The sequence below is a fragment of the Alternaria alternata genome (assembly GCF_001642055.1).
Source record: "Alternaria alternata strain SRC1lrK2f unplaced genomic scaffold CC77scaffold_11, whole genome shotgun sequence".
Classification (NCBI taxonomy): Eukaryota; Fungi; Ascomycota; class Dothideomycetes; order Pleosporales; family Pleosporaceae; genus Alternaria; species Alternaria alternata.
Genome location: NW_017306200.1, coordinates 1,071,166 through 1,097,679, shown reverse-complemented (window position 1 = coordinate 1,097,679; position 26,514 = coordinate 1,071,166). Strand labels below are relative to the sequence as shown.

At 51.5% G+C, this 26,514-nt stretch overlaps 12 protein-coding genes across 12 annotated transcripts; 6 read left to right on the top strand and 6 right to left on the bottom strand.

The window, feature by feature from the left end:
• Window positions 1–361: 361 nt before the first annotated feature.
• Window positions 362–4,463, bottom strand: CC77DRAFT_1020959 (bifunctional P-450/NADPH-P450 reductase). The gene is made up of 5 exons (XM_018525174.1): window positions 3,750–4,463; window positions 3,541–3,698; window positions 2,898–3,486; window positions 2,573–2,849; window positions 362–2,519 (listed from the first exon to the last, which is right to left on the bottom strand). The coding sequence occupies exons 1-5, from the start codon at window positions 4,053–4,055 to the stop codon at window positions 598–600; spliced, it is 3,252 nt and encodes a 1,083-aa protein (XP_018385895.1). The 5' UTR covers window positions 4,056–4,463; the 3' UTR covers window positions 362–597.
• A 909-nt stretch (window positions 4,464–5,372) lies between these two features.
• Window positions 5,373–6,427, bottom strand: CC77DRAFT_936348 (hypothetical protein; the record flags this gene model as incomplete). The annotated part of the gene is made up of 2 exons (XM_018534489.1): window positions 5,373–6,289; window positions 6,355–6,427. Coding segments are annotated over 2 exons (990 nt in total), but the record flags the coding sequence as incomplete, so codon positions are not given.
• Window positions 6,428–7,461: 1,034 nt separating this feature from the next.
• On the top strand, window positions 7,462–8,442 carry CC77DRAFT_128075 (hypothetical protein). The gene has a single exon (XM_018530168.1). It carries the CDS (start codon window positions 7,644–7,646, stop codon window positions 8,304–8,306), a length of 663 nt encoding a protein of 220 aa, XP_018385893.1. The 5' UTR covers window positions 7,462–7,643; the 3' UTR covers window positions 8,307–8,442.
• A 160-nt stretch (window positions 8,443–8,602) lies between these two features.
• Window positions 8,603–9,870, top strand: CC77DRAFT_1020955 (hypothetical protein). The gene is made up of 2 exons (XM_018525173.1): window positions 8,603–9,169; window positions 9,231–9,870. Exons 1-2 carry the CDS (start codon window positions 8,662–8,664, stop codon window positions 9,440–9,442), a joined length of 720 nt encoding a protein of 239 aa, XP_018385892.1. The 5' UTR covers window positions 8,603–8,661; the 3' UTR covers window positions 9,443–9,870.
• Window positions 9,689–11,273, top strand: CC77DRAFT_128077 (hypothetical protein). Its single transcript, XM_018530169.1, has 2 exons — window positions 9,689–9,845; window positions 9,897–11,273. Exon 2 carries the CDS (start codon window positions 9,985–9,987, stop codon window positions 10,927–10,929), a length of 945 nt encoding a protein of 314 aa, XP_018385891.1. The 5' UTR covers window positions 9,689–9,845; window positions 9,897–9,984; the 3' UTR covers window positions 10,930–11,273.
• On the top strand, window positions 11,014–13,224 carry CC77DRAFT_1061910 (hypothetical protein; the record flags this gene model as incomplete). The annotated part of the gene is made up of 2 exons (XM_018528476.1): window positions 11,014–11,349; window positions 11,392–13,224. 2 exons carry the CDS (start codon window positions 11,014–11,016, stop codon window positions 13,222–13,224), a joined length of 2,169 nt encoding a protein of 722 aa, XP_018385890.1.
• Window positions 13,225–13,829: 605 nt separating this feature from the next.
• Window positions 13,830–14,850, top strand: CC77DRAFT_1031656 (RTA1-domain-containing protein; the record flags this gene model as incomplete). The annotated part of the gene is made up of 3 exons (XM_018526680.1): window positions 13,830–14,004; window positions 14,075–14,505; window positions 14,602–14,850. The coding sequence occupies 3 exons, from the start codon at window positions 13,830–13,832 to the stop codon at window positions 14,848–14,850; spliced, it is 855 nt and encodes a 284-aa protein (XP_018385889.1).
• Window positions 14,851–15,311: 461 nt separating this feature from the next.
• On the top strand, window positions 15,312–16,728 carry CC77DRAFT_1031655 (hypothetical protein; the record flags this gene model as incomplete). Its single annotated transcript, XM_018526679.1, has 3 exons — window positions 15,312–15,383; window positions 15,431–16,384; window positions 16,462–16,728. The coding sequence occupies 3 exons, from the start codon at window positions 15,312–15,314 to the stop codon at window positions 16,726–16,728; spliced, it is 1,293 nt and encodes a 430-aa protein (XP_018385888.1).
• A 41-nt stretch (window positions 16,729–16,769) lies between these two features.
• CC77DRAFT_935876 (beta-lactamase) lies at window positions 16,770–17,951 on the bottom strand (the record flags this gene model as incomplete). The annotated part of the gene is made up of 1 exon (XM_018534464.1): window positions 16,770–17,951. The coding sequence occupies one exon, from the start codon at window positions 17,949–17,951 to the stop codon at window positions 16,770–16,772; it is 1,182 nt and encodes a 393-aa protein (XP_018385887.1).
• A 768-nt stretch (window positions 17,952–18,719) lies between these two features.
• Window positions 18,720–20,286, bottom strand: CC77DRAFT_1020952 (Arabinanase/levansucrase/invertase). Its single transcript, XM_018525172.1, has one exon. It carries the CDS (start codon window positions 20,096–20,098, stop codon window positions 18,896–18,898), a length of 1,203 nt encoding a protein of 400 aa, XP_018385886.1. The 5' UTR covers window positions 20,099–20,286; the 3' UTR covers window positions 18,720–18,895.
• A 481-nt stretch (window positions 20,287–20,767) lies between these two features.
• Window positions 20,768–24,080, bottom strand: CC77DRAFT_127998 (hypothetical protein). Its single transcript, XM_018530167.1, has 3 exons — window positions 21,483–24,080; window positions 21,113–21,436; window positions 20,768–21,060 (listed from the first exon to the last, which is right to left on the bottom strand). Exons 1-3 carry the CDS (start codon window positions 23,913–23,915, stop codon window positions 20,986–20,988), a joined length of 2,832 nt encoding a protein of 943 aa, XP_018385885.1. The 5' UTR covers window positions 23,916–24,080; the 3' UTR covers window positions 20,768–20,985.
• Window positions 24,081–24,701: 621 nt separating this feature from the next.
• On the bottom strand, window positions 24,702–26,331 carry CC77DRAFT_127996 (hypothetical protein). Its single transcript, XM_018530166.1, has 3 exons — window positions 26,140–26,331; window positions 25,841–26,088; window positions 24,702–25,791 (listed from the first exon to the last, which is right to left on the bottom strand). The coding sequence occupies exons 1-3, from the start codon at window positions 26,189–26,191 to the stop codon at window positions 24,865–24,867; spliced, it is 1,227 nt and encodes a 408-aa protein (XP_018385884.1). The 5' UTR covers window positions 26,192–26,331; the 3' UTR covers window positions 24,702–24,864.
• Between the last annotated feature and the right edge of the window lie 183 nt (window positions 26,332–26,514).

The following is a 26,514-nucleotide window of genomic DNA, read 5'->3' as shown; positions in this document are numbered from 1 at the left end:
ACCCCAGATATTTCCAAGCTCGGCAGATTAACTACTTCCCGGCATGTTTGAGAAAATCTCCACCACTGTACTACCCCAGAACATATCCATATTGCGGTAGCATCCGATACTTGTCTCGTTTGCGTAAACCTTCCGCATTACTGCATACACGATGTTGTGTGTTGTCGACAGCCAGTTCGGTGCATCTACTCCCTGTACCTCATGGTTACAGTTTAAGTGATCGTCCGGGGTGCGTATCCCCCGCAAAACCTCGTTTGCGCGCATCACGCGACTCCATGGCTCCACGTGAACATGCAGCCTACTCGGGTTGATTCACCCCGCTAGACGTTTCTTGGCAGCATATTTCTCCGCCGCGTTATCTTGTGCATATTGTTCCGCTGCCAAGGTTACCAAGATCAGCCATCCTGTTTCATCGCTTTTACAGCGGGACGGGTAAGAGGTTTCGCATGTTGTTCTAGAATTGATTGATTCATGGTGCCGCTAATACAATCAATCGGAGGACGCTAAGATTCAAAGCGCATCAAAATATTTACTAGATACAGTATTGAAATTCGGAGTCTCTGATCCCAAGAGAACAGCTTAAACTATGAAACTCTTCTACTCGAACACATCGCTCACGTACCTGTCCTCCTTGATCTTTTCCAGCCACTCCAAGGCATCTTGTTCCGTCTTGCCTGGGAAAGTATCCCTAAAGATTTTCATGCACACTTCTGCTGTGCTCTTTGCCAACTTACTTGCACTACCACAGATGAAGATCTTCGCGCCTCCGTCCCCAAATAGCTCGGCTAACTCCTTCCGCTCGTCCCACATGCGATCAGGCACACGTTGCGCTTTCTCACCGCTAGGAGCGACCTTCGAGAAACAGCCACGCACACTGACGACGCCATCGGTCTCCCACTGCTTCAACTCATCAGAATAGATGAAGTCCTTCTCGTAATGACGACAGCCGAAGTACAAAATCGCCGGACCGACCTTCGCGTTACGAGCCTTCTTAATGGTTGCGCGCTCTTGGATGAAGCCCCGCATGGGAGCGAGACCTGAGCCTGCACATATCATGATAACGGGTACAGTCGGGTCGGAAGGTAGGTGAAAATTGATGTTTGTCGGACGCGGGAAGCAACGAATCTTCTCTCCCGGCTCTTGACGTGCTAGGTATGTAGATGCGACACCGTGGAAGCGGCGATCATCACCGCTCCATGCAGCCTCGTCGTGGACGTCGTAAGTCAGAGATGCAGTCAGACGCTGGCTAGCGTTTCCTTCAGCTGTCTGGACAAACTCAACATTAGCGAGGGGCGATGACGAAATGCTGTATTGACGAGGAGACAGTGGTTTGAGTGAGTCGAGATAAACCGCAAAAGGTAGCTGACAGTCTGGATGGTCTTCGAGAATATCAAGAATACTGTAGCGCTTGGGTATGACTTCTTTCTTGTACGTCTCGTCATTTGCTAGGTCCAATAGTCTGGCCCGTTTGTTCTCCGGTGTCGCCTCTGCAAGAGTTTGTAGTTGCTTTTGCGAGATCGGCGTACCCAGTTCCACACGTGTCATCAGCAGATCGAAGATCGAGATTGGTGCTTCGGTTGTGATGAAAGTCTTGTTGGTTCCAGTGATATGGATGTTGTCATCAGGTGACAGGTCGAAGCGCTTCATCACCCGTCTGACATTGGAGATGCTGTTGAGCGGCAGGATGACCATATAGTCGCCTGAACGATATGATGTCCCCGGTGGAAGTTCAATCTCCATGTGCTTTTTGGTAAGGCCGACCTCGCCGCCACCCAAATCCTTGTTGACCTTAACTTCACCGTAACCGATTTCTTTACCTCCGAGGTACGTGGCAAACTTCGGAGGTGTGATGTCGGCCTGAAGCTGTCCACCGAGTATTTCAGTAGTAGTGCCACTCGACTTGCGAAGATCACTCCACATTTGTTCAGACCACTTCTCCCACGGACCCATGATATCTTCTTTCACATTGACGAAACCGGTCTCAGTAAAGTGTTTCGCGCCCATCTTCTCGAACAACTCATCGGTGAGTTTGGGAACACGGTGATACGAATGAGTCCAGTCGCTATTTCCGACCCCAAAGACAGCATACTGAACTCCCTCAAGCAGCTTGGAGTTTGCGTTGCTCTCAAGCCATGCGGTGAACTTCTTTGCATTGTCAGCTGGCTTGCCTTCGTAAGACGGTTCAATAATGACGATAGGCTGGTCCTTAGGAATATGCTCAGTGGCTGAGTCCAAACTGCCTATGTTTGCCTTGAATCCGTATCGCCCAGCATTGGTCTCTAAGTCCTCGGCATAGGACTTGCATGTACCGGCGTTCGAACCGTAGAGTACTGTAATGGGCTTGGCATCTTTGGTAGGTGCATTTGGTTCTTCAGTCTTGCCGAATCCATCGCCATCATCCTTCTTGGCAGCAGTGGTACTGGTACCAGCGCCACCCAGACTAGCCATTGTACGTCCAGGTCGCCTGCGCACTTTGATCTTCAAATCCTTCGGTTTTTGCGTGATGGTGACTGCGACATCTGAATAGTTGGATCAGCAGTGTTCCTGTACATCAGGAAAATGATACACATACGAAGCTGGTAACCAGGATCCGCTAGCTCAACCTGAAACTTTTGCAAAATGAGTGCGACAACCATGATCATCTCCTGCTCAGCGAATGTCCTACCAATGCAAGCGCGTATTCCATCGCCGAAAGCCTTCCATGCGTTTGGAGGAAGATTCTCCCAACCGCCATTGAGAAAACGCTCGGGCCGAAACACGTCAGCATCGTCGCCATAGACCTTAGGGTCATGATGGAGTCCTTTTAGGTTCATCAGAATCTGGTCCTTTGGCTGCACCTGATATTTTCCCTTGTTGCCATTAGCACACCAATCGTATCGCTGGGAAAATGAACTTACTGCAATCTTAGTAGGCTTCAACGAGTGCTTTCCATTGATTGCAATGGGGCCAAGGAAACGCAATGCCTCGTAGATTGCGAACTTTATGTAGGTGAGCTTCGGGATGTGCTTGAGTTCAAGCGGTCCGTCGCCAAGTACTTCGTCAACTTCTTGCTGAGCCTTCAGATACTTCTCTGGGTTTCTGAGTAGGTGATAGAACAAGAACCCTAAGGTTCCACTTGTGGTCTCATGCCCGGCGACCAAGAAAGTCACCATGTTGTACCTTACAGATTCTTTTGTCATCCTTTCTCCTGTCTCCTTATCGACACCTTCAAGCATAGGGTTCAGTAGATCCTTAGCATCTGGCTGAGGGTGGGCAATCCGGTCTGCAATGATCTGGTCGCACAGTTCGTGCATCTTCTTCACGTTTTCCTGCCGATGAGCTTCGGCAAAGACACGAAGCTTATTTTCGACAGACGTGCGGGTGGCTCTTCTTCCGGACTCTATCAGAACCTCGACCATCTCTTCTACGAAGGGATGTGCGCGGTCGGTATAGAAATTGTTGAACCTGTAACCGAATGCACACAACCCGATCATGTCAAATGTCAACCTCGAAGGTATTAGTAAAGAATGGCAGGTCGTGCGAGAAGGGTGTGATGGCTACCTTGTGAAATCATCACTGCATTCTATCTCGTGCTCTGGACCGAAACGGTCCCATCGAAGCAGCATTTGTGTTGAGATGTCCATCATGCCGTCGAACATCTTCCGTATCCCCATCGGTCCAAACACCGGCATCAGTAGCCGATGTGCAACACCCCAGGCCTGAGTCCTCTATTAATGTGTATACGATAAGATCGAATGTTCATTACGTACCTTTTCGCCAGGGTAGGCTGTGAACAAACCATCTCCAGTCAATGCGCGTACTTCCTCCAGGGTTGCATTGATGGGCTTTTCGAACCTCTCGCTGTCGCAACAGTCGTTTATCGTATCATACGAAGAGACAACGATGAGCTTGCCATCTCGTCCTGGAAGTTCGAGTTGGTAGATCTCGCCATAGATGTCCGCAAGCCGCTGAAAAGATCCTGGCGCATCATTGGGATCGATCTCAGCGAAATTACCCACGAACAAGTGAGGGGGAGGCTGAGGAATAGGGAGGGATTCCGATGGTTCGGAGGCCATCGTCAAAGCCTGCCAGGTAATATGCAAATTAATTAGGGTAACAAACAAATTCTTGAGTGATAATGCAGAGGTAAGAAACGACAAGAAATTTGTGTCTCAGCTGCTCATGTCTGGAGAGAGGAGCTGAGCTACATATACCCTGGGGAGTACCACATCCCAGGACTTGTCAGCCTTGTTATGTCGACCTCCCATAGCAGCCCTCCACCGAAGCCTTACCAACTGATGCTGCCTAGTTGCTGACCCCACAGGGATACAGAGGGCCTAGAGGATATAATTGCAGCCAATGGGGTCCGATTAGGCATCACGCTGTGGGTAGTCAGCAGGATTGAGTTCAGCTCGGCTGTGCTAGCCACATGATAGGCTACCGACTTTTGGTGTACGATAACACAGCGGTATACCGATGCTGCGCCTCGTGCGAACTGTCGACCGAAGTCCTTCATGGAAATTAGCTCGAACAGGGTGCGCATCCTCTGCCAGTCTAGAATATCTTCACCGGACGGGCCGAGGCGGGGCCACACGACCCGTCCACTCCAATCGGTAAGACCTGCGCCACATCGTAACACGCGCAGCGCCCACTGTTGGAAACGTCACAGCGGCTCAAACAAGCTTCTCGAGGAGGCAGAATCTGACGGAGCGGTTCTCTGTGGGCTGTGAAAGTTGAGTAATCCGCCTGGTAAACGGAGGAAACATCGATACAAGCGTTCGGCGCTGGTTAGTCAACAAGTCGATCGTGACAGCGTAGCGTGACCGAGCGCATCGTCAAGCTCAGATGCATCACTCTACGCCATATTCCCCGCTTGCGTAGGGGTATTGGTGCTATTGGGTTTAGTGATCATTGTAGGTGTATACCCTATACATGCGTGGTAAGATTGACGGCGGTGGGGTGTTCAGGACGCGCCTTAGTTCGGCCGGCTCGAACCGGCCGAGGTGTGCCCTGCTCAGAGCGCGCATTGACCAAGTTCACACACTTTGCTTATACACATTGCAAGTTCGTTTGCAGCTGCAGGAGAACATCAGTCATCGATGTCGAATCCAATTTCATAGGAGAAAAGGGGTTAACCGAATTTCAGCAAGCGCGTCTGTACACTCTCTGACGTCGAAACAAGGACCATCGTCTTTACGAGAAGTTTGTCTCGATTGAAGCGTGACGTAGATAGCTAAGCTTGAGATAGACATAAACGCGGCTATTTATGTATTAGGATGTGAACTCTCTTCGGCGCATATACGATCCAGGTAAATCCTTAATGGGTACGACTGAGGAAAGCAGAGCTTCGACCCAAGATAGGATACGAGCCACTTCAACTCATAGCGAGGCTTCTAGGGAGTCGATGCCTTAGCCTCCTTCCCTTTCTTCCAGCTGGCGATGGTACGTCCATCAAAGTGAATCTGGTTGTAGTGTACCTGTAAACCATGTTCGCCCACATGAAGCGTATATTTGCCAGTTGCTTCGCCGATAACATAGTCAAGTAGCTCGTAGTGCTCGAGATCCAACATACCCAGGCGGTCGAGAAGGACTAGAGAACAGCTGTACATGTTCTTCAAATGAAATCCTTTAGGAGCGCAACCTTGAGGGAAGCGAATGAAGACAGTGGGATGTTGAGTGTTGATGTCGAAAGTGAACTCCACGAGAGTACCTACACGGACGGTGTCGCGGAAGATCTTGAGCCAGGAATTGTTGCTGTTACTGAGAAATGTGTTTAGTCCCTTCAAGTACCGATAGCTCTCCTCCATTTCCAAGCGTGCTATATCGAAAGCGTCTTCGTGATCGCAGTAGTCATCGCATGCGCAATGAATACTATGTCCACAATCACCGCATGGGCAGTTCGGCACATCGTCTTCGAGTACCCGGCGGGAGACGAATTTGGCAGTAAAGGTGGGGCAATGCGCGCGCAGACGGACCAGGAGCGTGATGTCTGTCAGAACATCCTCCATCGAATCCTCGTCAAGGCCGTCAAAGTCTTCATAGACTTCTCCAAACTCATCTTCAATGAGTCCATGATCCCAAGAAATCAGTAGAAGCTTCGGGGCGTTCTGATAATCCGTGACTTTAGGGTAGTACGTTTTGATAAATTGAGCAACTGCTGGGAGCTCCATACGGAAGCACGATTGGCGAAGCCAGATAGGCCGGAACTCGGCCCGAATCTGCTGGCAGACTTGAGTGAATGCACGATAGCGCAGAGTGCCTAGTTGACTTGGGCTGACAGTGCCTCCAATTGGATTTTTGTGGCCCCTGCCTAAAAGGGACGCGTGCGACGTCAGTGTTTGTCTCACATACAGTTCGTACAGGGACACTTCTTACTCAGCAGTGGTGGTGTCAGCCATTCATCATACACCTTCTCCTTGGTGAAGTGGTATATGCGATTGCGAATCTCTGCGGCTTATTAGCCACCGGGAATGTAGGCAGAAAAAAGAGGGACATACCAGCAGGCAACTCGAGGAGGCAGCAACGATTGACCCCAAACTCGGTCGTACTCTTATCGCTGAGTGATCTGTTACTCCTCTTGCCGCTGTTACTCTTCCGGCCTTTAATCGTCGGAAAGATGTGGCCTCTGCGTCTGTTGATCGGTCAGAAAACACGAGATGACTGACAAAGTGATCTAGGACAACACATACCCGTTAGAAGGCATGTCTGCTGTAGCGTATCGAGTTGGGCGGGAATAAGTCAAGTCGCTGACTGCTGGGTTGAGTATAGTTGATTAGGCAGACGCGACGTCCAGAGAAGTGAGAGAGTCTTTTTTTTTAAATATGGAAGGAGCGCAGGAGCGCGACGCGAGTTCCCGTGATAAATGACGCAACAAGTCTACAACTCTTGGTAGTCGCAGAACTCGCGAAATCGAGAAGACATCTCTACCACCTAAAACAGTGTCTCATGCATGCCCAAACAAAACGACATGCGTGGAGAGGGTGCTGAAGTGGAAATGGAAATGGCAACTCAAGCACCAAGTTTCAGTCCCTCGCTTAGCTACGGTATGGAGTGAATGCTAATCGTCGCTGGCGATGCGATGAATCAAACGTAGCGGATCCAATGACAGTGGTGCACAAGTAGCACACTGTGAGTGTTCCATTCCGATTGAATGATTTGGGGCCTCGTGGGGAGCTTTCCAGAAACGCGCACAAACAGCAGGCGCCAGTGAGTGCCCGTCGCAGTTTGCTTCCGCGCCGTACAACGAACAGCTACCACACAACTCATCCTCTGCTCTTCCCGAGATTCTCCACGAGGTCATAAATATAACGCCCTGCTTGTCGACGCTGTCACCGAAAAGTGAACGTGGCGGTATGGCTTTGATTTTGACCTTGTCCTATTGGACGCTTGACAGGTGAACGCAACCACATACCATGGGTGGTGACAATGAACCAGGGCAATAGAGAATTAGTACCAGCCACTCGTATTGTTTCTCCTTCACCAGAAAGTTCTACAACTCATGACAGCGAAAATTTTCACAATACCGACCCAGACTCACCAACCTCGGCTTCCAACTGCTCCAAACACCAAACTCGAGTCGCAAACTTGTAAGGTGAACTGTGAGTCAAGTCTCCAAGGCAATCAAAACACCACGGAATTCTTCGCTTTGAGCGAAACAGATCAGTATGTTCTCACAAGACTGCTTCCCGTACGAGCCAGAATCTGGGTTGTGTATCCACCAGCGCGACAGCACGCAATTTTTTCTGCTTGGGTGTAAGACATCCTCTTCCAGCAATGTGTATTTACGCGAGCTGCTTGGCCCTACGATAAACCTGCCAGCCATGCCTCGTAGCTGCCGCGCTATCGGTTTACCTCATTGGAGTGGCTTCAGCACGGCACCAGAGCGAATCACACCGCCTGGGGAACTGAAAGCCTCAGACCTCTTGAGAGATCGCGGCATGACGCCCACTTACAACCCTCCGGCAGGCGAGTGGTGCTACTTGGGCGCAGATCAGCCAAAGCCCATCGTACAGCCAGTCAAGTTTCGCGTCCATGACCATCGCGAGCGAAGGCGAGGAACAGACATGAGCTGGATGAAAGTGAGCGAGCAAGATGAGGATGCCAGACCGAAAACGAGCACAGCACCTATCCAGTTTTTCAGGCAAGCGCCGAGACGAGTAAACACCAGTTCAGAGCTCACAGCGTCCTTTGAGACAAGATCGATGGAGAGAAGATTGACGTTGGCGGAGGAATTCGCGTCCGAGGGATTGGACTGTACGGAACTTCCTTCAACATTCGACTCAGACGACGAAGAGGAATGTGAAGATATCTGGCATGCCCGTCGATGAGACAATAGAGGCTGCTAAGCACCACTGCCTGCTTGATGGTCAACAGGTGTCGCAAGGGGTAGCTAGGGGTGAAATAGCGGGCACAGGAACAAAGGTCCACACGTGCATCGGTTGGAGAGTCATGCTGCCACAAGGCTCGTTGTATGGAATGGTCACACGGGCATACATCTGTACATGATTCTGAGCAGGCGACGAGCGGGGGAGTGTAAGGCGAGGCACGCTGTATCAAGACGCCTCGCTTGTTGGCTGGTCCAAGCTCTCTTGTGCATCGATGACAGCATCGATCATGGCCTTTAGCATAACTTTCGGTCTGTCCATAGAGATACGCCACAACAATCAATTGCATATAACGACTATGGAGCGAAGCCTACTGCAATGCACGCGTCTCTTTTCAAGATGTACAGCGCAGACATCATGTCGTAGTCTGCCAAAACATAAGCCCTCGGCCGTCGCATCAGCACGACAAGCACGCTTCCTACACACGACACGCCCCGCCCTTCTCCAATCCAAACCTCCCAAAACGCGCGATCGCGGCCCCAAAAGTGATGAAGACACACAGACTGACTTCAGCGCTCTCGACGTCCTCCGAAATACAGTTGCGCCTGCTACGTCAATCGATGCCTGCACAGGCGATGGCTTCGCACTCAACAATCAGATGCGCATTAGCGGGTGCGGAATTCTCTTAATAGGCGGTGAAGCATATCGATGGCAGCCATGGCTACGCGAAGGAAGGAAAGAAGGTACTGTTGCTGGAGGAGGCACAGGAGATGATATGATGACGGGCAGACTGCTGAATGCAAAGGGCCAATGGGAAGTGCAGGAGCGGGCTTGGGGAGTGCTGGAGTTGCTATATCCAAAGCCTGGTATGTTTAGGGTCTCCCTACAAGGATTTGGCAAGAATGGAAACTGACAATGGCGCGGCAGATCTGCTCATCGTCGGCACCGGCCCCAACACTATCCCCCTTGCGCCTGCGGTTCGCAAATACCTCAACGATTTGGGCATACGACTAGAAGTTCAAGATACTAGGAACGCGGCCGCGCAGTTCAACCTACTCGCAACGGAAAGGGGTGTAGGGCAGGTCGCAGCAGCGCTTATACCCATAGGCTGGAGAGAGGGCCGAGGGATTTCGCACTAACCGTAGTATACAATCATCTCATCACAATTCCTCAGAAATCTCACGCCTTGGTGGCTCACAGCTATCCTAGATGACAATCTGCATGATAGCGAACATCCATACAGCAAAGATGCCCAGCCCGTATGGGCGTCATGGAAGACAAAGATTCGTCTTGTCTCTGCAGAAGAGGCGACAGGAAGGTCCAGCGACCCGCCACTGTATAAGGACACGAGCGGGTGAGTCGGCGATCTTGTAAGACATACTTACCAAGTTGAACACATTTATTGTATTATATTATTTGCAGACATTCCATTGTTCTTGGGGGCCCGAAAATCAACTTCTGTACCCGACCTTCCTTTCGTACATTTTCTCTGTCATTGTCATCGCTATCTTTATCTACTTAGCTACGGGATATCTCGCGTTTGTTCGCGTACCCACTCGCGCCCGAGCAAACAAACGCTGATTTAATTTACAGTCGCGACCTCCTCGCTCAAACCGTCTCCCTCAATCACGCCTTCCCAACAAAGCACGTGGCCCGATAGCAAGTCACATCTAGCAAGCCAATGCTGTTCGACTGCTTGAACCGCAACTTATCTTCCGTCCTCTCCATCGTCCTCATTGCGCTCACCCGAACTTGGGAAACAATGGAAGACGCTTCAATGAATGGGATAAGATGGGCGTTTGGCCCGCGTGTTGAGATTGCGGATGAGGAAGCAGCCTTGGATGCGAGGCCGCTACTCCTGTCCGAGAGCGACTTCCACGATGAAGGGGTGGGATGCAGCTATTCGCCGACCTCGAGTATGGACCACAACGATTCTTTCACCGTCGCAGAACCATCGATTATTCGTAGCCCTTCGCTTCCAGCAATTACACTCGATTCAGATCCTATGCATTCTATTCTCCGTTCGCTCAGACTCAGCAACTTATCCCGCAACATCAATCGATTCCTGCCGTCCACAGACGCCGACCGCCACAGAGCGCAGATGGTGTCGCAAGCTCGCGAAGGCTCTCACACTTCACTAAGCCATATATTAGCACCCATTCTCGCAGACCTGCAGGAGCTGAAGGCGCTCACGCCCGAGAGTCTGCCGCCAGGCAACTTGGACTTTGCTACCAGGTCGCATGCTCAGGTTCTTAATGAGAAACTGCTGCCAATAGGCAAGTTCATCGGAGACTACCTAGACGGTATTCCAGAGGCCAAGCGAGGTGTTCTCGAGTTGCGGATATGCCGCTATATTGCCGACGAATATTGGCCGTTGCCCGTCGAAAACTTCACCTACCTCAAAATACAGGAGAAATACCGCAATGCCCTCTACAAAAAGGCCCAACGCGCGACTGGCGGGCCAACCGTCGAACCGCCGCTGCCTGGCGACACATCTTCTGGCCACCCATCATCTGAAGACCCACCACCGGAGGCTGCAGAATACAAGGATACATTGAGCCAAAATCCTGTCATCATGAATTCAGAAGCCGTCTCAAGCGTAGGGAACAGGGATTTGAACAGATAGTATCATGTGATGATCTCATTCATAGACATTCTACCCCTAGAACTAGAGAATCCACAATCACGGGCCAGGGATTGTGTTCTGAGCATGTCAATATTCAACAAGGAATGTTGCGGCTTTTGGGATGGCTCGTTCGAGATCGATAGCGACAAAGTCATCTGGAATGCCACGATGGACCCTGCCATCATCTTTTTCAATTTCCTCCTTCCTGCAGATCATATGACCGACAATGTTCTACAGCTCCTTCAAGCACGTAACCTGCTTGGTGGCATTCCATTGCAGGTAGCCTCAGCTCTCAACGAAGAGTATAAAAACGCCAGAGAATTTCTGGCTCTCCGTTACGCTGCAGACATCGCAGACCTTATCATTTTTCTGACCCGCACACGACCCGACCTGGAGCCCTTCGAAGTCTTATGGTGTGCAGTACACGCAACGGTATAGGTAAATCGTGTAACGTGTGAAAAGTACAAGAAGATACCTACGACGATCCGCGAGAGAGTCAAGCGAGATGCGACAGCACATTGTCGTGCTATACTGCACAATCCGCAATTCAAATTTGTCGGTCCCCTACTTGGCCATGCGCTCAAGGCGCTTGAGGTCTATATTCGTCCTTTAGCTACTGGCTCTTCATCATTGATCTGGATCGATGCTCAACTTCTGCACGACCTACACGACATACACGAGCTAAGTATGGATGGCGCGAAAGCCCGCAAAACTTTGTTCGATTACCTACAACACAGGCATCCTGGAGTGGAGACGCTGTGGCACAGCCTTGTTCAGATGTACAACACTTACGACGCAAAACACTTTCCTCAATACAGTACTAAGCCGATGTCAACGCCAAGTCTGATTTTATGGGAGTCCTTTTACAGGCATATCCGAGAGGATGTGCCATTGGAATACCCGCAGTCGCGGCCATTAGTCTTGAAGCGGAAGGACAATCTTTCGAAATCGCAAGGGACCGTCGAAGAAGGTGAAAAGAAAAGATCGAAGAGGAAAAGGAAGAGTCAATCGAAGGGTGATAGGGATGTTGAGCCGGTGGAAGATCCAGCTTTGCCAAAGCACCACCCGCTTGAGACTCAACCAGTACCTGGGGAGCAGCCGGTATCTCAGCAGCAATCTTCTGCAGCCACTGTCGAGATACTTCCGTCTTTACCTACAGTACAACAGCCGGTTGAGAAGAGCGAGCGGGAGCCATCGAAGAAGGACAGGAAAAGTATGGAGAAGAAGCTAAAGAAACTCAGAGCTGCTGAGCGATCGGAGTCGTCTGTCGCGGAGGAGTACAAGCGATCGGTCGTAGGCAACAACGCTAATAGCAGCGGCAATGCCACTAGCATGAGGACGACAATGGTAGAAGTATTGAAGGACGACGATTGTGGCAGTACTGATGATGATGATGATGATGATGATGGCGTCTGCTTGACGTCAGCTAGAGATCCCACTGATAATACGTCAGTCAAGGAAGGTCCCGCTCGGGAAGACTCAAGCGACAAAGAGGCTGCAGCGCAAAAGAGCAAGGTATCCGCAGCAAACGTGTACATCGGAATATCAGCTGAGAAGCGCACACTTCATGGTAGTTGTGGTGACACTCCAAATTTCGAAGAAGAGGATCACGCAAAATCCGTGGGTAGTTGGCAAAAGGTTGGAGTGCGCAAAGACTTGCCGCAGAAGCAGAAGCAGCGCAAGAATGATCGCAACCTCGGCAAAGATGTACCCAATACGACAAGCCATATTCCCTTCAATGCGAAACCACTGCCAGCTAAAGCAAACGTTCCAGTATCATCAGCCAATTCGTTGGAATACGACGCAGAACCACGATCCATGAAGGTGAAGGCCCCAGTGCCGTACATGGTCACCTCCGAACTGAGGAACGACAACAATCAAGTCCCTCTAGATCAATGTACGTCGTGGTCAGCGCTTTTCAAGGGTTTCACAGATGCAAGAAGGCGCCGGTCCTTGCAAAATTCCGATGTATCCACAGATACTGCGGGCGCACAATCGCTTACATCACCTGACACGGAGAGCCACGGATCTATCCAGAAGGACCCTCCGTCTCTTGATCACTGCCCACTTGTGCGATCAGAGACTTCGATAGATGGAGAGGTGTCGAAGAGTTCTGCCGCTTATAGCACGACCGCGCTGCTACCTCTAGAAGATGCCGATATGTCGGTCGATTCGCTTGCTGTGCGAGACGCAGACATATTACATGTAGAGCAATGGCTCATGATCAGATATGCGTCTGCTTTTGTTGGGCTTACGCAAGCGGAAATTGAGAGTGCGCACTGGCGACCTGAGTAGTCGAGTATCACTGTGGTTATGGATCGCTTTACCTTGTACAAGCGTGATATGGAACGCCCGAAGGAATAGTGGAGGAACGGCGATGTAAGGAGTCGCAATATTATCTGTTTCGTACTTCTGGGCAGTGGCGCAGTGATGGCAACGTCATGTAGAAGGCTTAGAGGTACGGCATCAAATCCTCGAGACAACCAATCTTCTAGATCGTGCCCGTATATCGTATTCCGTTAGCGCCGGGCGATGCAGGGTTTCAGGGTACGCGAAAGTGGATCCCGCATCTTGTTCCTGAGCGCACGGTCTCATGTCGTAGGGCTATCCGCGTATTCGTCTGGCAGTGGATCTTTACACAGGCTTGTGCACTTTGGGCGCAACTTGCGAGCAGGATTTCAGTTGTATAAGGAGAAGTGGTATGCATATTGATGAGTCTTGCAAACCACACATTCACTTCATCTGCTTTCATCTGTTCATTTTCTTATACACGACTTTCTTTCTTTCTACGTTCGTTTACAGCAATTACCCTTCTTCTGTAAGAGGCACTCGCTTCCTCTTCACCCCATTATACTGCACTTCTAGACATCTCCAACTGAGAGTACCCTCGGAATATCACAATGGCAGGTGACACACCTTCCCAAGCCGGAAACAATGGTCTCTATCCCTACTCCCCTAGTGAGGTCGGCGCCATCCTTTTTGCTGGGCTCTTCGGCCTAAGTACACTCTATCATCTTTTCCAGATGATCAGAGGACGAGCATGGTTTTACACTGCATTCGTCGTCGGAGCAATAAGTACGTTCTCTTTCCCTTACGTACATTCAACACGTTTTCCAGAACTTCGCATGAACTAACGGTCTACCAGTGATGACGGTCGGTTACGCAGCCCGCTACCTTTCTGCTCAGTCCCCCGCCAAACTGATGACCTACATCCTTCAATCGCTCTTCATAATCCTGCCTCCCTCTCTCTACGCCGCAACAATCTACATGATCTACGGACGCCTCGTCATCTTCGTAAACGCTGAACACGCATCAATCATCCGACCTACACGGGTAACCAAGATCTTTGTTTGCGGTGATGTCCTCGCATTCCTCATGCAGGCCAGTGGTGGAGGTATGATGGCGCAGGCTAGCATGACAGACATGGGACAGAAGATCATGTTGCTCGGACTGTTTGTGCAGTTGTTGTTCTTTGGGTTCTTTGTGGTGATTAGTGTCATCTTCTATATGAGGATGAGGAGTTCGCCACAGAGACATACCATCCCACAGTATGGAAAGTATGGGTGGCCGGCTTTGGTAAGTCTCTTTCTCATTATGGTTCTTGCACCCTTCTTCTTACTTCGAGTCATATATCTCTTTTCGTCAAGGAAATATACACTAACAGTATGGTAGTACAAACTTCTCGCCATTGCGGCCGTCGTCATCATCCTCCGATGCATCTATCGCGTTATTGAGTTTGCACAGGGCCACAGTGGATATCTGGCTTCTCATGAGGTTTACATGTATATCTTCGATACGCTACCCATGTTCGTGGTTCAGGTTTTGTTTCATGTTGTACGTGCAGATGACGTGTTCGGGACGAACCATGGGGCAGCGAAAAAGTTGGATAGCGAGATTATCGGGCTGTATGAGAGAGCTTGATGGCATCAACGTAAATGCGCTCTTTGCAGTACCATTTTACTGGCGGCGAAAAAGATTCCCAGTACTCACAAGGCGTTCGGTTGTCATGGTATGGGTTTGGGCATGGGGTTTAGACATTTTTGGAAAGCACACTTTCCAGATCCAAATGAATTACGTATACATAAGAAGGTCTCCAGTATGCGAGTCATATAAACGACTATAACCTGCGGATGTTGCGAGTTGATCTTGTTGTGTCAAGGGGTCGGAATCGTCCGTTAGTACAACCAGCCGGAACCCTGTTGGTCGAACCATATCGGGTTAGACTTATCATGTTTCCATCAATAGTTCTAACGCAGACCCCACCGCTGCGTATTTCGTTCTTCGTTTCTCGTTTACCCTCAAGCCTCCTGTCGCCTGCGTACCTCTTTCACTACTTTTTCTTACACAACGAGCCAAGCGGGGATTGCAATTGGTCAGATCCAATGGTTTTGAAGAGAAAAGCTCACACAAAATCGCGGACGGGCTGTGGCGCCTGTAAACGTCGCCGGATCAAGGTATGGCCCATTTCCTATGCGAACATCTGTTCTGACACACGACATAGTGCGACGAAGGAAAGCCGCGATGTTCGCACTGCGTCCGGCATGAAGTTGCATGTGTATATCCAGAGTTGGTGCCACCGCGAGCCAAAAGCTCAAGCGCAGCTGCAACATCTCCTGGACTGCCACCAACAACTCCAGATGCAATACTACACTTAGCTACACCTCGGAACGATCCTTTCGCGGCCAGCACACCATGCTCAGAAACGAAAATCATCCCCTCATTTTCGCTCAAGGACATGTCCCTGTTGCACCATTGGACAATAGCCACGAGCCATTCGATACTACCTCGCATGGCAACAGTCAACCGCCTTTGGCGGGATGTTTTCCCAGAAATCGCATATAACCACGCTTACATGATGCATAGTCTCATCAGTCTCTCAGCCTTACATATTGCCTATGTTCGTCCAAACGATAGACGCGCAAACCTACATATTGCCGCGCATCACCACACGCTCGCGCTTAGCGGGTTTAGGGCAGACACTTACTCTATCAGTGCAGAAAATGCTGATGCAATATTTGCCACTTCAACACTCATGTTCTTATACGCCTTTTGTACATTTTCTAAACTTTCAGACGAAATGATGGACATACAGCATGATGGCGACAATGCCAGCAGCATCTCAGCTCGTACATCGCGTATCCTAGGTGCAGAATGGATACCCCTAGTCCATGGCGTAGGGACCGTGGTACACTCAGTATACGACTACCTCCAAGAGGGACCTTTGCGATCAACACTCCATCTGAAGGACTGGGATACTATGGATCCTGACGTGCACCCTGGGCCGGACGACGAGCACTTGTTGCGCATCAAACAAACATGGGCGGACGATGAAAACAAGGCAACTTATGATGAGACATTGTACTTGTTAAGAAAGATGAGTGCGTGGGAGGTACATTTCCTGAACACTTGGGAGGCGCAACAAGAAGAGTGGGGATACAATGGTGGCTGGTCCGCTGTGAGTCACTCGATATTTCTCTCTATATCTCAAATGGACGCTTTGACTAATGAACAATATTTCTTCCATCAATACAGCCGTTTGTTTGGTTATCAGTAGTACCCAAGGAGTACTTCAAGCTACAGCGGCAAAGGCAGCCTTTGGCTTTACTCATCTTTGCCTACTTTGGTGCATTACTAGAGCAGACTCTTCAGGATTGGTGGACAGATAGTTGCGGGAAGAGTATTGTCGGCGTGGTCGATGATTGCCTAGGATCGTACTGGGCTGAATGGATGGCATGGCCAAAACAAGTTGTCAACCAGCACCAGCAGCAACAACGTTATCAGCAAAACGCCAAGAGCTAAAGGATTTGAATTCCTCAGGATCTAAAGTAAGAGGTCGTTCCTCAAGACTCAATCCCAAATGCCTCATAAACCGCCGCAATAAACGCTTTTGTCCTGGTATTACCCATACCGCCTTTACCCCCTTCCTGCTGCCCTAGCCCAGCCGCCTCCATCTTGTTCATAACATAGCCAATTGTCAACTTTCTGTCCGCATCAGCAACAACCTGACTTCCACCCCATCCACCCCAACTCGTCACGCGTCCCTGGGGTAGATTCGCCATCATGCTTCCTTCTGCGGGTAACCCGAACCCGAGTCCGAAACGAACCTTCGCCGGTATAACGAGATCCTTGTGCTCTTGCTGCGTTGAGAAGATTTGGTCGATGGTTTTGGCGGCGAGGAATGAACGGTTTTCCAGAGAGACGACGGAGAGGAGGCGGACAAGGCCGCGGGCGTTGCTATACCCGTTTCCTGCGGCGATAGCAGAGTTTCTCAAGAGGGCCTGGTTGGCCCAGTCGGCGTCCATACCAGGGTTCTTGCCTAAAGACCTGAACATGAGGCTGTTTGGATCGAGTGCAAACGCCTGCATCTCTTGTTTTGCGGGCATTGGTGGAGGAATTATATCAGCGACTCTGTTCCACTCCTTTTCGGGAATGCCCAGTTGGAAGTCCGCGGTGAGTGGGCGGGCGAGCTCTTCGGTAATGAATTCTTGAATCGGCTTTCCTGTTACGCGGCGGACTAGTTCGCCGACGAGGTGACCCATTGTCCAGCCATGGTAACCAGTCGCCGTACCAGGCTCCCACCAGGGCGCTTGTTGCTCGAGGAGCTTTGTGCTCTTCTCGATGTTGCACATATCTTCTACAGTGATGGACTCCTCCCATCCACTCAGTCCGCTCGCGTGCGAAAGAAAATGTCGGACTTCCACGCCTTCCTTGCCATTTGCAGCGAATTCAGGCCAGTACTTTGACACTTTCTCGTATGGATCCAGTAGCCCGCGGTCGATGCATACCAGAGCTGCCAAGGCGCAGACAGTCTTGGTAGAGGACCAGATACACGTTACAGTGTCTTTCTCCCACGAGCGAGTTCGAGCTTCATCTGCGTAACCGCCCCAGATGTCGACGACGTCTTTGCCATCGACGTTGACGCAGACAGAGGCGCCGAGCTCTTCTCCAGAGTCGAGATAGGACTGGAAGAGGTCTTTGACCTTGGCGAAGCGGGGTTCGCAGGTTCCTTGGACTTTGGCCATCGTGATAGAAGTTCCTGCTGAGGTTCCGGGTACCTTCGAACGTTTTTGTATTGTATGTGTGTTGCATTCGCCATGGTCGGGAATCTGGAGAACCAGCTTTTATAAGTATCCACTGCTGTAAGCAAACATGGCAGATTAGGGCACCGGGTTGACGAGTACCCGAACTTTCGTGTTGCTGGCATAACAGACATGGAATTAGCGGAACGAGTAAACGGATTCCCGAAGTTTTGCGTTTCACGTATTGGTTACGGAATTGCGGTATTCCGATTCCGCCATGTGAAGGACGGTAGTGGATTCTACCTGCGGGGTTCGTCTCGTATGGCGTCCATCTTTTGACGCCACGGGGACCAACGCCCGAGAGTGGAGTACCTATTGAATAGTGACCGTGAAAGGCAACAAGCCAACGAAAAGTGCTGAGATCACTTGGCTACATGTCTTGGCCAGATCCTTGCTCCTTTCTCACCTCCAGGGCTAGGTCGTAGGCAAATAACCGTACAACCTCTCATCTTGACCAAATACTATGACATGAAAACGTTCGGGGACGAATTGCGCCACGAGCGGTGCTATTGACTATAGTGGTGCTTGACGTTAGGTGTAGTACCAGTCCCTTTTCGATGTTCTCGCGCGGAGGATCGGCGGTATTCCACCGTTCTCCGCAATTCGACAAGCGGTAAAGGCGGGAGCAAAGCTACCGAGTGCGGAGAAGCCCGGGATTTGATATTCCAAGAGTACGGAGATACAATGGTTTAAAACCGAGTGAAAAAGAATCGGAGTACTTGTATCTACGACTCGCGCACTATTTTCTCTTCTATAAAGTATCATCTATTTGTTGAAACGCAAGCAACCACAGCCGCTACAACTCCCTGTATGCGAGCACTTGTTCATCACCATATGCCTCGGCACCATTGCCCCAGTTTCTTTTGAGTGATTACTACCCGTAAGCTTCACTTGAGGAACTTACTCACAAGACCTTTTCCACCTTTGATCAGATTCTTTACCTCCCTCTTGATATCATCCGTCGAGTTGCCGCCCTGATGTCCTGGCTCCATGAACCCTCCGCCCGCACCCCCAGCACCGCCACAATGACCTTGGCCTCCACAAGCGCCCCCAGGACAACCTTGGATGAAATGCTCGATTTCACAACAACATCTTCCACATTCGCCAGAACCCATAAATGGACCTCCTTGGCCCCACCCGACGCGCATGACGCGCGCTTTACGACCTTCCCATCCCGTTTTCGCATCAGTAGCGTGGAAGACGCCCCAGACTTCTGGACCACCGGGGCCGTTGACTAGGACGAAATTTCCGTGACCTGGTCCATAGGGTGGAGAATCGTCGCGAGCGGCTTTGAGAAGAGGTTTGTTGGACTTGGCCCAAGAATGTGGATCGAGAGGGTGACCGCCAGTGTAGTACAAGATATTCATCTTGTACTCGTGTGTCCAGCTTCCCGCGCAACTGTACACAAGGCCCATCCAACGGCCATCAGGAGAGCAGAGAAACTGCGGACCCTCGTTGATGCCGCTGCTACCAGAAAACTCAAATTGCAGGTCTGGTGTGCTGATGCGAATGGGATGACCGGTACATTCTGTTGGTGACACCATCTCGATGATGAAAATTTCCTGGCGAGATTCATCGGCGTGCGTACCGAGGGGCCAGCCAGAGTAGACAAAGAGCATGGAACCACCGAGCGTAACAACTGTGCCATCGATTGCCCATTGCTCTTCAGGGAGGCCACCTAGACGGCCGAAAAAGTTCCATTTGCTTGGTTCGAGAGGGTCCTCCTCTGATGATGGTCCAGCAAGGACATACATGCGGTGCGATTTGTTGCCATGTTTGGGGTCGTCAGCCGCAAAGTATACATACCACCGACCGTGGATTGAGTGTAGTTCGGGCGCCCATAGATCGGCGGAGTAGGGCTGGTCTGGTGGAGGACGCCAAATTACGTTCTTTTTGCACTTCTTTTCGAAATCGAAGAGGGAGTCTGCAGACCAGATCTCGATGTGGCCGCCGCAGGTAAAGGTCATATAATACGTACCCTTGTCCCAGAGTACGTACGGATCCGCACAGCTGCTGTGCGTGATGGTGAGAATCGTATCGTTGTATGCAGGTCTCTGTTGAGGCCATGCCGGCTGCAGTTGTTGCGCCATGTTGTCGACTGCTCTTTGCTTTGCTCCGATTTCTAGTGCTGGTGGGACGTATAGCTTGAACAGACCTAGACTTCTGGAGGGGTAATCGAAGTCTGCTCTCAGAAGAAGCGCAAGTGTAAGCGGTTCAACAATCTAGAACTATCCTAATAGCGGTGGCTGCGTGGGCATGTGGTCTCAGCCCCGTCAGGCGCACGCGCGTAACAGCTGTATGATGACGTCATCGTTTACATTCGTTTCCTTGGTACCACAACAGCCGGGCAACTTCACCTTGAGCAATAGGCATGGGAACGGTCCGAAAGGGTGGGAACGCATGGTGCGAAACAATTGGCAATAATTGCCGAGGCGAAAACAGGGTCCAAAAAAGCGCTGATGTGGGGAAGGTGCAAGCCACCTTACTGATTGTAGCGGTGATTGACCATCCTAAATCGTGTTGTGATTCCACTACCAACTAAAGATTCTTCCTAGTTCAGCTATATTACCATATAACAAGCCGTCCGTGTTCGTAGTACCTCATAGTTCAGTCTGAATAGGCCGATTATCCAAGACGGCTTATCCTATGCCCTAAACCTATGCCTACATGAAGTCTGGCACAAGATCATAAACCGACCACTGTCATAATAAACAATAATAATATGTCCTATAATGGGTTCCAAGCCTCGCATGCCCTCGTGTCCTGACGTCGCATCGAAGAGGTGGTATCCAGCATTGCTGGTGGTAGTAGCCAAGAAAACACAGATTGATGGATGCTATGAGGCCGTGGGATCCGTAAACGCCATGCCAGATGTAGAAAGCTGAAGAATAGCAAAACATGTTGCAATGAAAGGTCGCCCTGAGATATACGACGTAGTCGTATCGTACGTTAAAATCAGTTTGTGTCAGTTGTCGCATTATAGCTCTGTTTTGAGCGTTTGGTCGACAGTGAGCTCGCCGGACTCGATGCGGTCTACGCGAAGTACGAGCTCCTGTATTATGATCAGCATGTGTACAAGTTGCTGTTGCTTTTGTGTAGCTTACCTTGAGAGCCCTAGCGGTCTTGAACGCAAGTGGCGGGATCTTCTCGCGACCCTCACCCCTGATGTCGACAGAAAGCATGTTTTGTCTGCATTCGTCAAGCACCTCTACAACGGGAAGCGCATGCTTCTTCAATGCAGGGTTGGAAAGCTGGTTCACAGCATCGTAGGTTTTGTTGCCAGTGTCATCGACCGCTTGCGAGATGTCTTGGATGTAATCGTAGATTTGCTGCTCATCCCCAGGAGTAGATTCGGGGTTTGCACGGATGAGGTTAACTAGTGGTTGTATGCTCTGAACAAGGGTTGCTGTTTGATCCTCGAGGTAGTTCTGTACGCGTTAGTAGGTATGACTACTAGGCTTGTTAAGAACATACCTTGAACTCAATCATGCCGCTATCGCCTGTGCCATTGGCACCGTTCATGCCGCCGGTTTGACCATCGTATCCACTGTATGGAGAACTGTAGGCGCTGTATCTAGTAGTATCACTGCTGCCGCCTTTGCTGCTGCGACTGCGGTGATGACCGTATGCTGAGGTGACACCGCTGCTATTCGTGTTGTCGTTGATGTTGCTTGGCGAGGAAGCATTGTAGTTGTTGTATACGTTCGACTTCAACGGCATGGGCCTATCGGCATCCTCGTCATCTCCTTCGAGTTCGTCTTCCGGTGTGGGCCGCACTTTGACGTGCTTGACCAGCTCCACAACGGCTGTCGACAAGTGACTAGCTGCGGCGTCCAGCAGACTGACTGGTGACAATCCTCCAGATGAAGTATGATTCTTGGTAGCTGTGATGAGGTTGTTGGCTGTAGCACTGACGCGAGACTTGAGTTTTGCTTGCTGCTTCTCAGGACTCGCGAAAATGTCGCCACTCACACTACTGGTAGGAGACTGGATCTGCGAAAGAGACGTGCTATCGATATCGCCCGTGATGGCTCGTACACATTTCACGACATGACGCATACTCTCGAGAGTCTGCTCCGAATTTGCTCTTCGCGCGTTTTGAAGCAGCTCATCAATGCTAAGCTGGAACTTGGTAACATGGACGTCCTTGACCAATCCGTCCGGCGTTGTAAAAGCTGCATCGCGGGAGTAGTTGAGCAGGTCCGGCGACGCAAGTTGCGATAAGCCCATAGAAGATGCTTTCAAATTTCGAAGCTGCGTCTTAGCCTTGGCGTATCTCGATTTCCAGTCCTTGAGCTCAGCCTCTAATGATGACACTTGATTCGCCATCTGCTCTTCCTTCTCGGCTGCGGCATCGCTGCGGGCTGACAGTTCCTTCATCTCTTGCAAGAACATGGATGCGTCTCTCCGTACTTCCTCTGCTACCTGTTGTTGTTCGTTCAATTCCCGTTCAAGCTCCTCGCACCGTTGTCTCCATTGAGCGTCTCCGTCATCGTACGCTTGCTGAGGCGGGCGGGACTCGAGATCTGCGATCTGGGCACGGAGGCTATTCTCTACACTTTCGTTTTCGCTGCGTAGTTTGTCTATTTCGGAACGAAGTGAGGAATTGAGATTCTCTGCTTTCTCAACCTTCTCCTCGAGCGCATACCGGAGTTCGTCCCACTCGGCACGCTCAGAGGCCGAAGCGCCATCGCGTGTTCTATCATCGTCTTGGAATCGCTGCAGCTCGTCGTCCTTGTTACGTATGGTAGCCTCTAATGAGTCAACCTTGCCCTGCAACTCAGAGACTTGATTTTGCAAATCCGCAGTTATCTTCTCGTGCGCCATGCTCATGCTCTTTGCGCTCTTGTTTGTCTGTCTTCTCGCAGCAGCGCCTTCTAGGTTAAATGCGTCGTCATCGTCCGCTCCGCTATCGTCGTCGTCTTCGACTAGTGTGCCCTTGTTTGGCACAATTGTGTTGGATTGGAACGTCTTCGGAAGCGGGCGCCCGAAAGAACCTGGCTCGTTCCCTGAACCGGGCCGCAGTCCTCCCGGTGGACCTGGAGGTCCTCCTGGGGGTCCACCCATGGGCCCCATGGGCCCGCCCATTGGAGGTGGCCCTCTGTAGCCCGGTCCTGGCGGGGGTCGTCCGCCCATGCTATTCGGTGTGCCGCCTCTACTCGGAGGTCCTCTATTACTTATGCGACTCGCGATGCTGCCGTTGGGGCTCGAGGGTCGTGGGGGCATGTCACCTCCGGTGAAGCGCGGGAATCTCCGTTCGAGTTCGTAGAAGACGTCGGTTGCGAGTTGACGGAAGCGCTCGAGAGGCAGTGTGGAGAGCTTTTGCCTCGCCTGGTTGCGCTTGGGATGAAAATTATTCTTGGGTAGAAGATATTTGGGAGTGTCGTTGCCAGGCGCACCTGGCCCTCCCCGCTTGCGGTCCGTTTCTCTGCGTATCGACTCATCATATACGTCGGTGCTGAGCTCCTGGAACTGGACAGCAGATAGTCTGGTCAGCTTGTCCTTGGCCCTGCTCGGGCGCGGATTGCCCTTCTCGTCATTGAGGTAGGGCCCTAGGTATGCCTTGAGCACTCTAAAATGTTCCGACATGGTCTCCTCTAGCGCCTGCATCTTCCTACCATCCATGATGGGGCGTGTACTATCACTTATGCTCGAGGCATACAGCCCCGTGCCGTCGCTCGATCGGCCTACTGAACTGGGCGGCGAGGGGTTTCCATTGCTGGTGCCAGGGCGCATACCATTGAGCATGCCGCCATCGGGGTTGCTGGGCCCATATGCGTTGGGAGGGATCGTGGGCGAGTATGGGTTGTCGCCGGCGATGTTCCGGTAGCCTGTAATGGGCGACCACTCTTGGCTGTCGGTGGAGAGGGGCGACAGAGCGCCATTGCGCGTGTTCATGGCATTCATGGTGGCTGCGTCGCGTTTCACCCCGCGGGTTGCCGCTGTCAACCAGGATCGTATCCGTATCGGAGCGTGTTAGTGGGCTTCAGACTGGAGCGAAGGTTTGCAAAAGCAGTGCGGAACTGGCAGAGTGGCTGCGGAGGAAGGCTGCTGGTGAAACTCTAGGCGTGGTAGGAGTCGACGGACGCCCGGCACTGTTCCGAATCTGAATGTGCGATGCGGTGAAGGAGCGGATGCAAACAAAGCAGTGCGTCAACTAGCCAAGGGAGTGTGAATGCACGCCAGCGTCTAGTCAAAGAGGCCGCGGTGCGAAGAGAGAGCGACGGTGATACGAGTATGCAGGAACCGGCAGCCGGGGCCAACAACTCTTATGAGGCTTTCCGCTGCTGTTATCCAATGTCGGTGATGCTGCCCCTTTCGCCTGCGCCTTGGCTGGGGGATTTAGGCGCTAGCTGCCCGCCGCGCGGGCGACGACGATGCATGGCAAGGGCGCTCGAACGGCCGCTCGAGGTTTCCATATCACCGCTCGACAGCCCGGAGCGGTTATGCCTGCCTGGCTTTGTTTTGCTGCATTGCATGTCTTGTCACCGGTCACGCTTCCTTTTTCCCAACTTGCATGGCCCTCCGTAGTCAGCCTATTTACGAGGAGATTACCATGGCCATCCCGGGCCTCGGGTCTGGCCCGGCGATCATGGCCAGTACTGTGGAGACGGTGCTAATTTCGTGCAGCGAGTACGCAATTTGATGGGGTATAGAACAGTATATCGTATAGCAACTACCACGTACAAGAGAGCCATCTGATGCCGGGCGACTCGCTCGTGGCTTTTCCCACTCAGCGCCTCTCCCGCACGCCATCAGCCAAGTGCGACTCTGCCAAGCCACAGCACCTGTCTAGTCTGTCACGTGCCAAACCGTGAACCCTCAATGCCCGCGTAGATTTGTCTCAAGCCCGTTCCTAACGTGCTCTCTTGATCTTTGAAGGCGCCTGATTCCTGCACTCTGGACAAAGCCAGTCTCCCAATGGCTCCTCTTTGATACCTACACACTCCCAGTGGAACCACTGATACCGACAATTGTCGTTGTCGCACGCTACCATATCGCCGAAGCTGACGCGCTGGCATGTGCAGTACTTGGTGTCATCCGACTCGTCCTCCTCTGCATCGCCGCCTCCCATGCCTGACATGTCCTCGTCTTCCGTGCCCGCCTCACTTGCCACACTCTCGTCGTCTGCAGTTGTCGACGGCGATGCTCGGGATCCACCCTTGCGCCGTTTCTTGTTGACCCCGGACTTGGCTGTAAGGGCCGCCTTGCGCAGCGGTTGCTGAGGTTTCGCCTTTTTGACTGTGAGTGCATTCTTTTGCGGTCGGGGTCCTACGCTGCCTGCGCGTGAGCCTGGTGTTGAGGGTTTCGGAGTCCCGGGCCCTATGGACCCTTGTCGGCCCAGGTTTGAAGATGCTGCAGGGAGGGGACCAATGCTTCCTGTCGGCCGGCGACGCTTGCTGTCGCTTCCCGCTGAGAGTTCCCGCTCCTGTCGTGCATTTGCTTGTATGGCACTTTGCGCGTTGGTCAGTCGCTGTTGGTTTAGAAGGGCTTGTGTTTGCATGTTCTGCAGTGATGGGTTCATCCTCGAGTTGAGGCCCACATTCGTCGCATTTGTCAGTCGCGCGATGGCAGCTGCCTGGGCGAGATTTGGAGCGCCGCCCCCATTACCAGACACGGGGAGCAGCGGTGTGCTGGACCCCGTATTCGATTGTGACGCTGGCGGAACCAAATTCCCAGGAGAGTCCCTGAGCAGCGAGGGCATCTGGGGGTCAGTGGGTATTGAGCCATCATTCTGCAGGTCGCGCAGCTTGATATCCAGGCGCTTTACATGCCGGTCGAGCTATGTTGTTGTAAGTAGATAGAACGAACATTGCAGATCAACAACGTACAAGTGCAGCAGCTTTGTCGACAAGTCCAATCTTCTCTTCTTGCAGTATCTGCGCTTTCTCGTAATTTGCCATGATGGTTTTCGAATATCCAGCCTCTTTTGGATTCTCAACTAGGCTTCCGTTGAGCTTGATGAATTTCTGTATGCTGCCGTCTCGCTGCTGTATTGCAGAGCGCAGTTCTTGAATCTGATTGTCCTTGGCTTGGACTTCTTCGTAAAGATGCGTGATCTCTGCGGGAAGGTTCGCGACTGCCACATGTCAGCTGCGATGATCGTGTTAAAGATGATAAGTGGAAATACCATCATGTATGAACTGTTCGAGTACTGTCGCTGCATCTTCTGCGATAGCCATGTTGAGATGTTAGGTCCTATGTCGTCGGGCGTATAGACGCGTGTGGCGATGATCTTGTCAAGGTATACTTCGCGCAGCCAGGACGCGGTCGATAGGACCCGCTAGAGAGCAAAGGGGCAGAAAACGAGTTGCTTGCCCGTTGCACTTGCAATTTTGATGAAATTTGATGGAACGTTGATGCCTTTGGGAGTGAAAGAGCCGTGTCGCGACAGAGAAACAAACAACGCAGCGCAAAACCTTTCCGTTCGACCCTCACTTCGTGTCCACTTTTCTTTTGGTGCTCAAGTTCTGTTTGTATCTTGAGTCGGATTATTTCGTAAGCT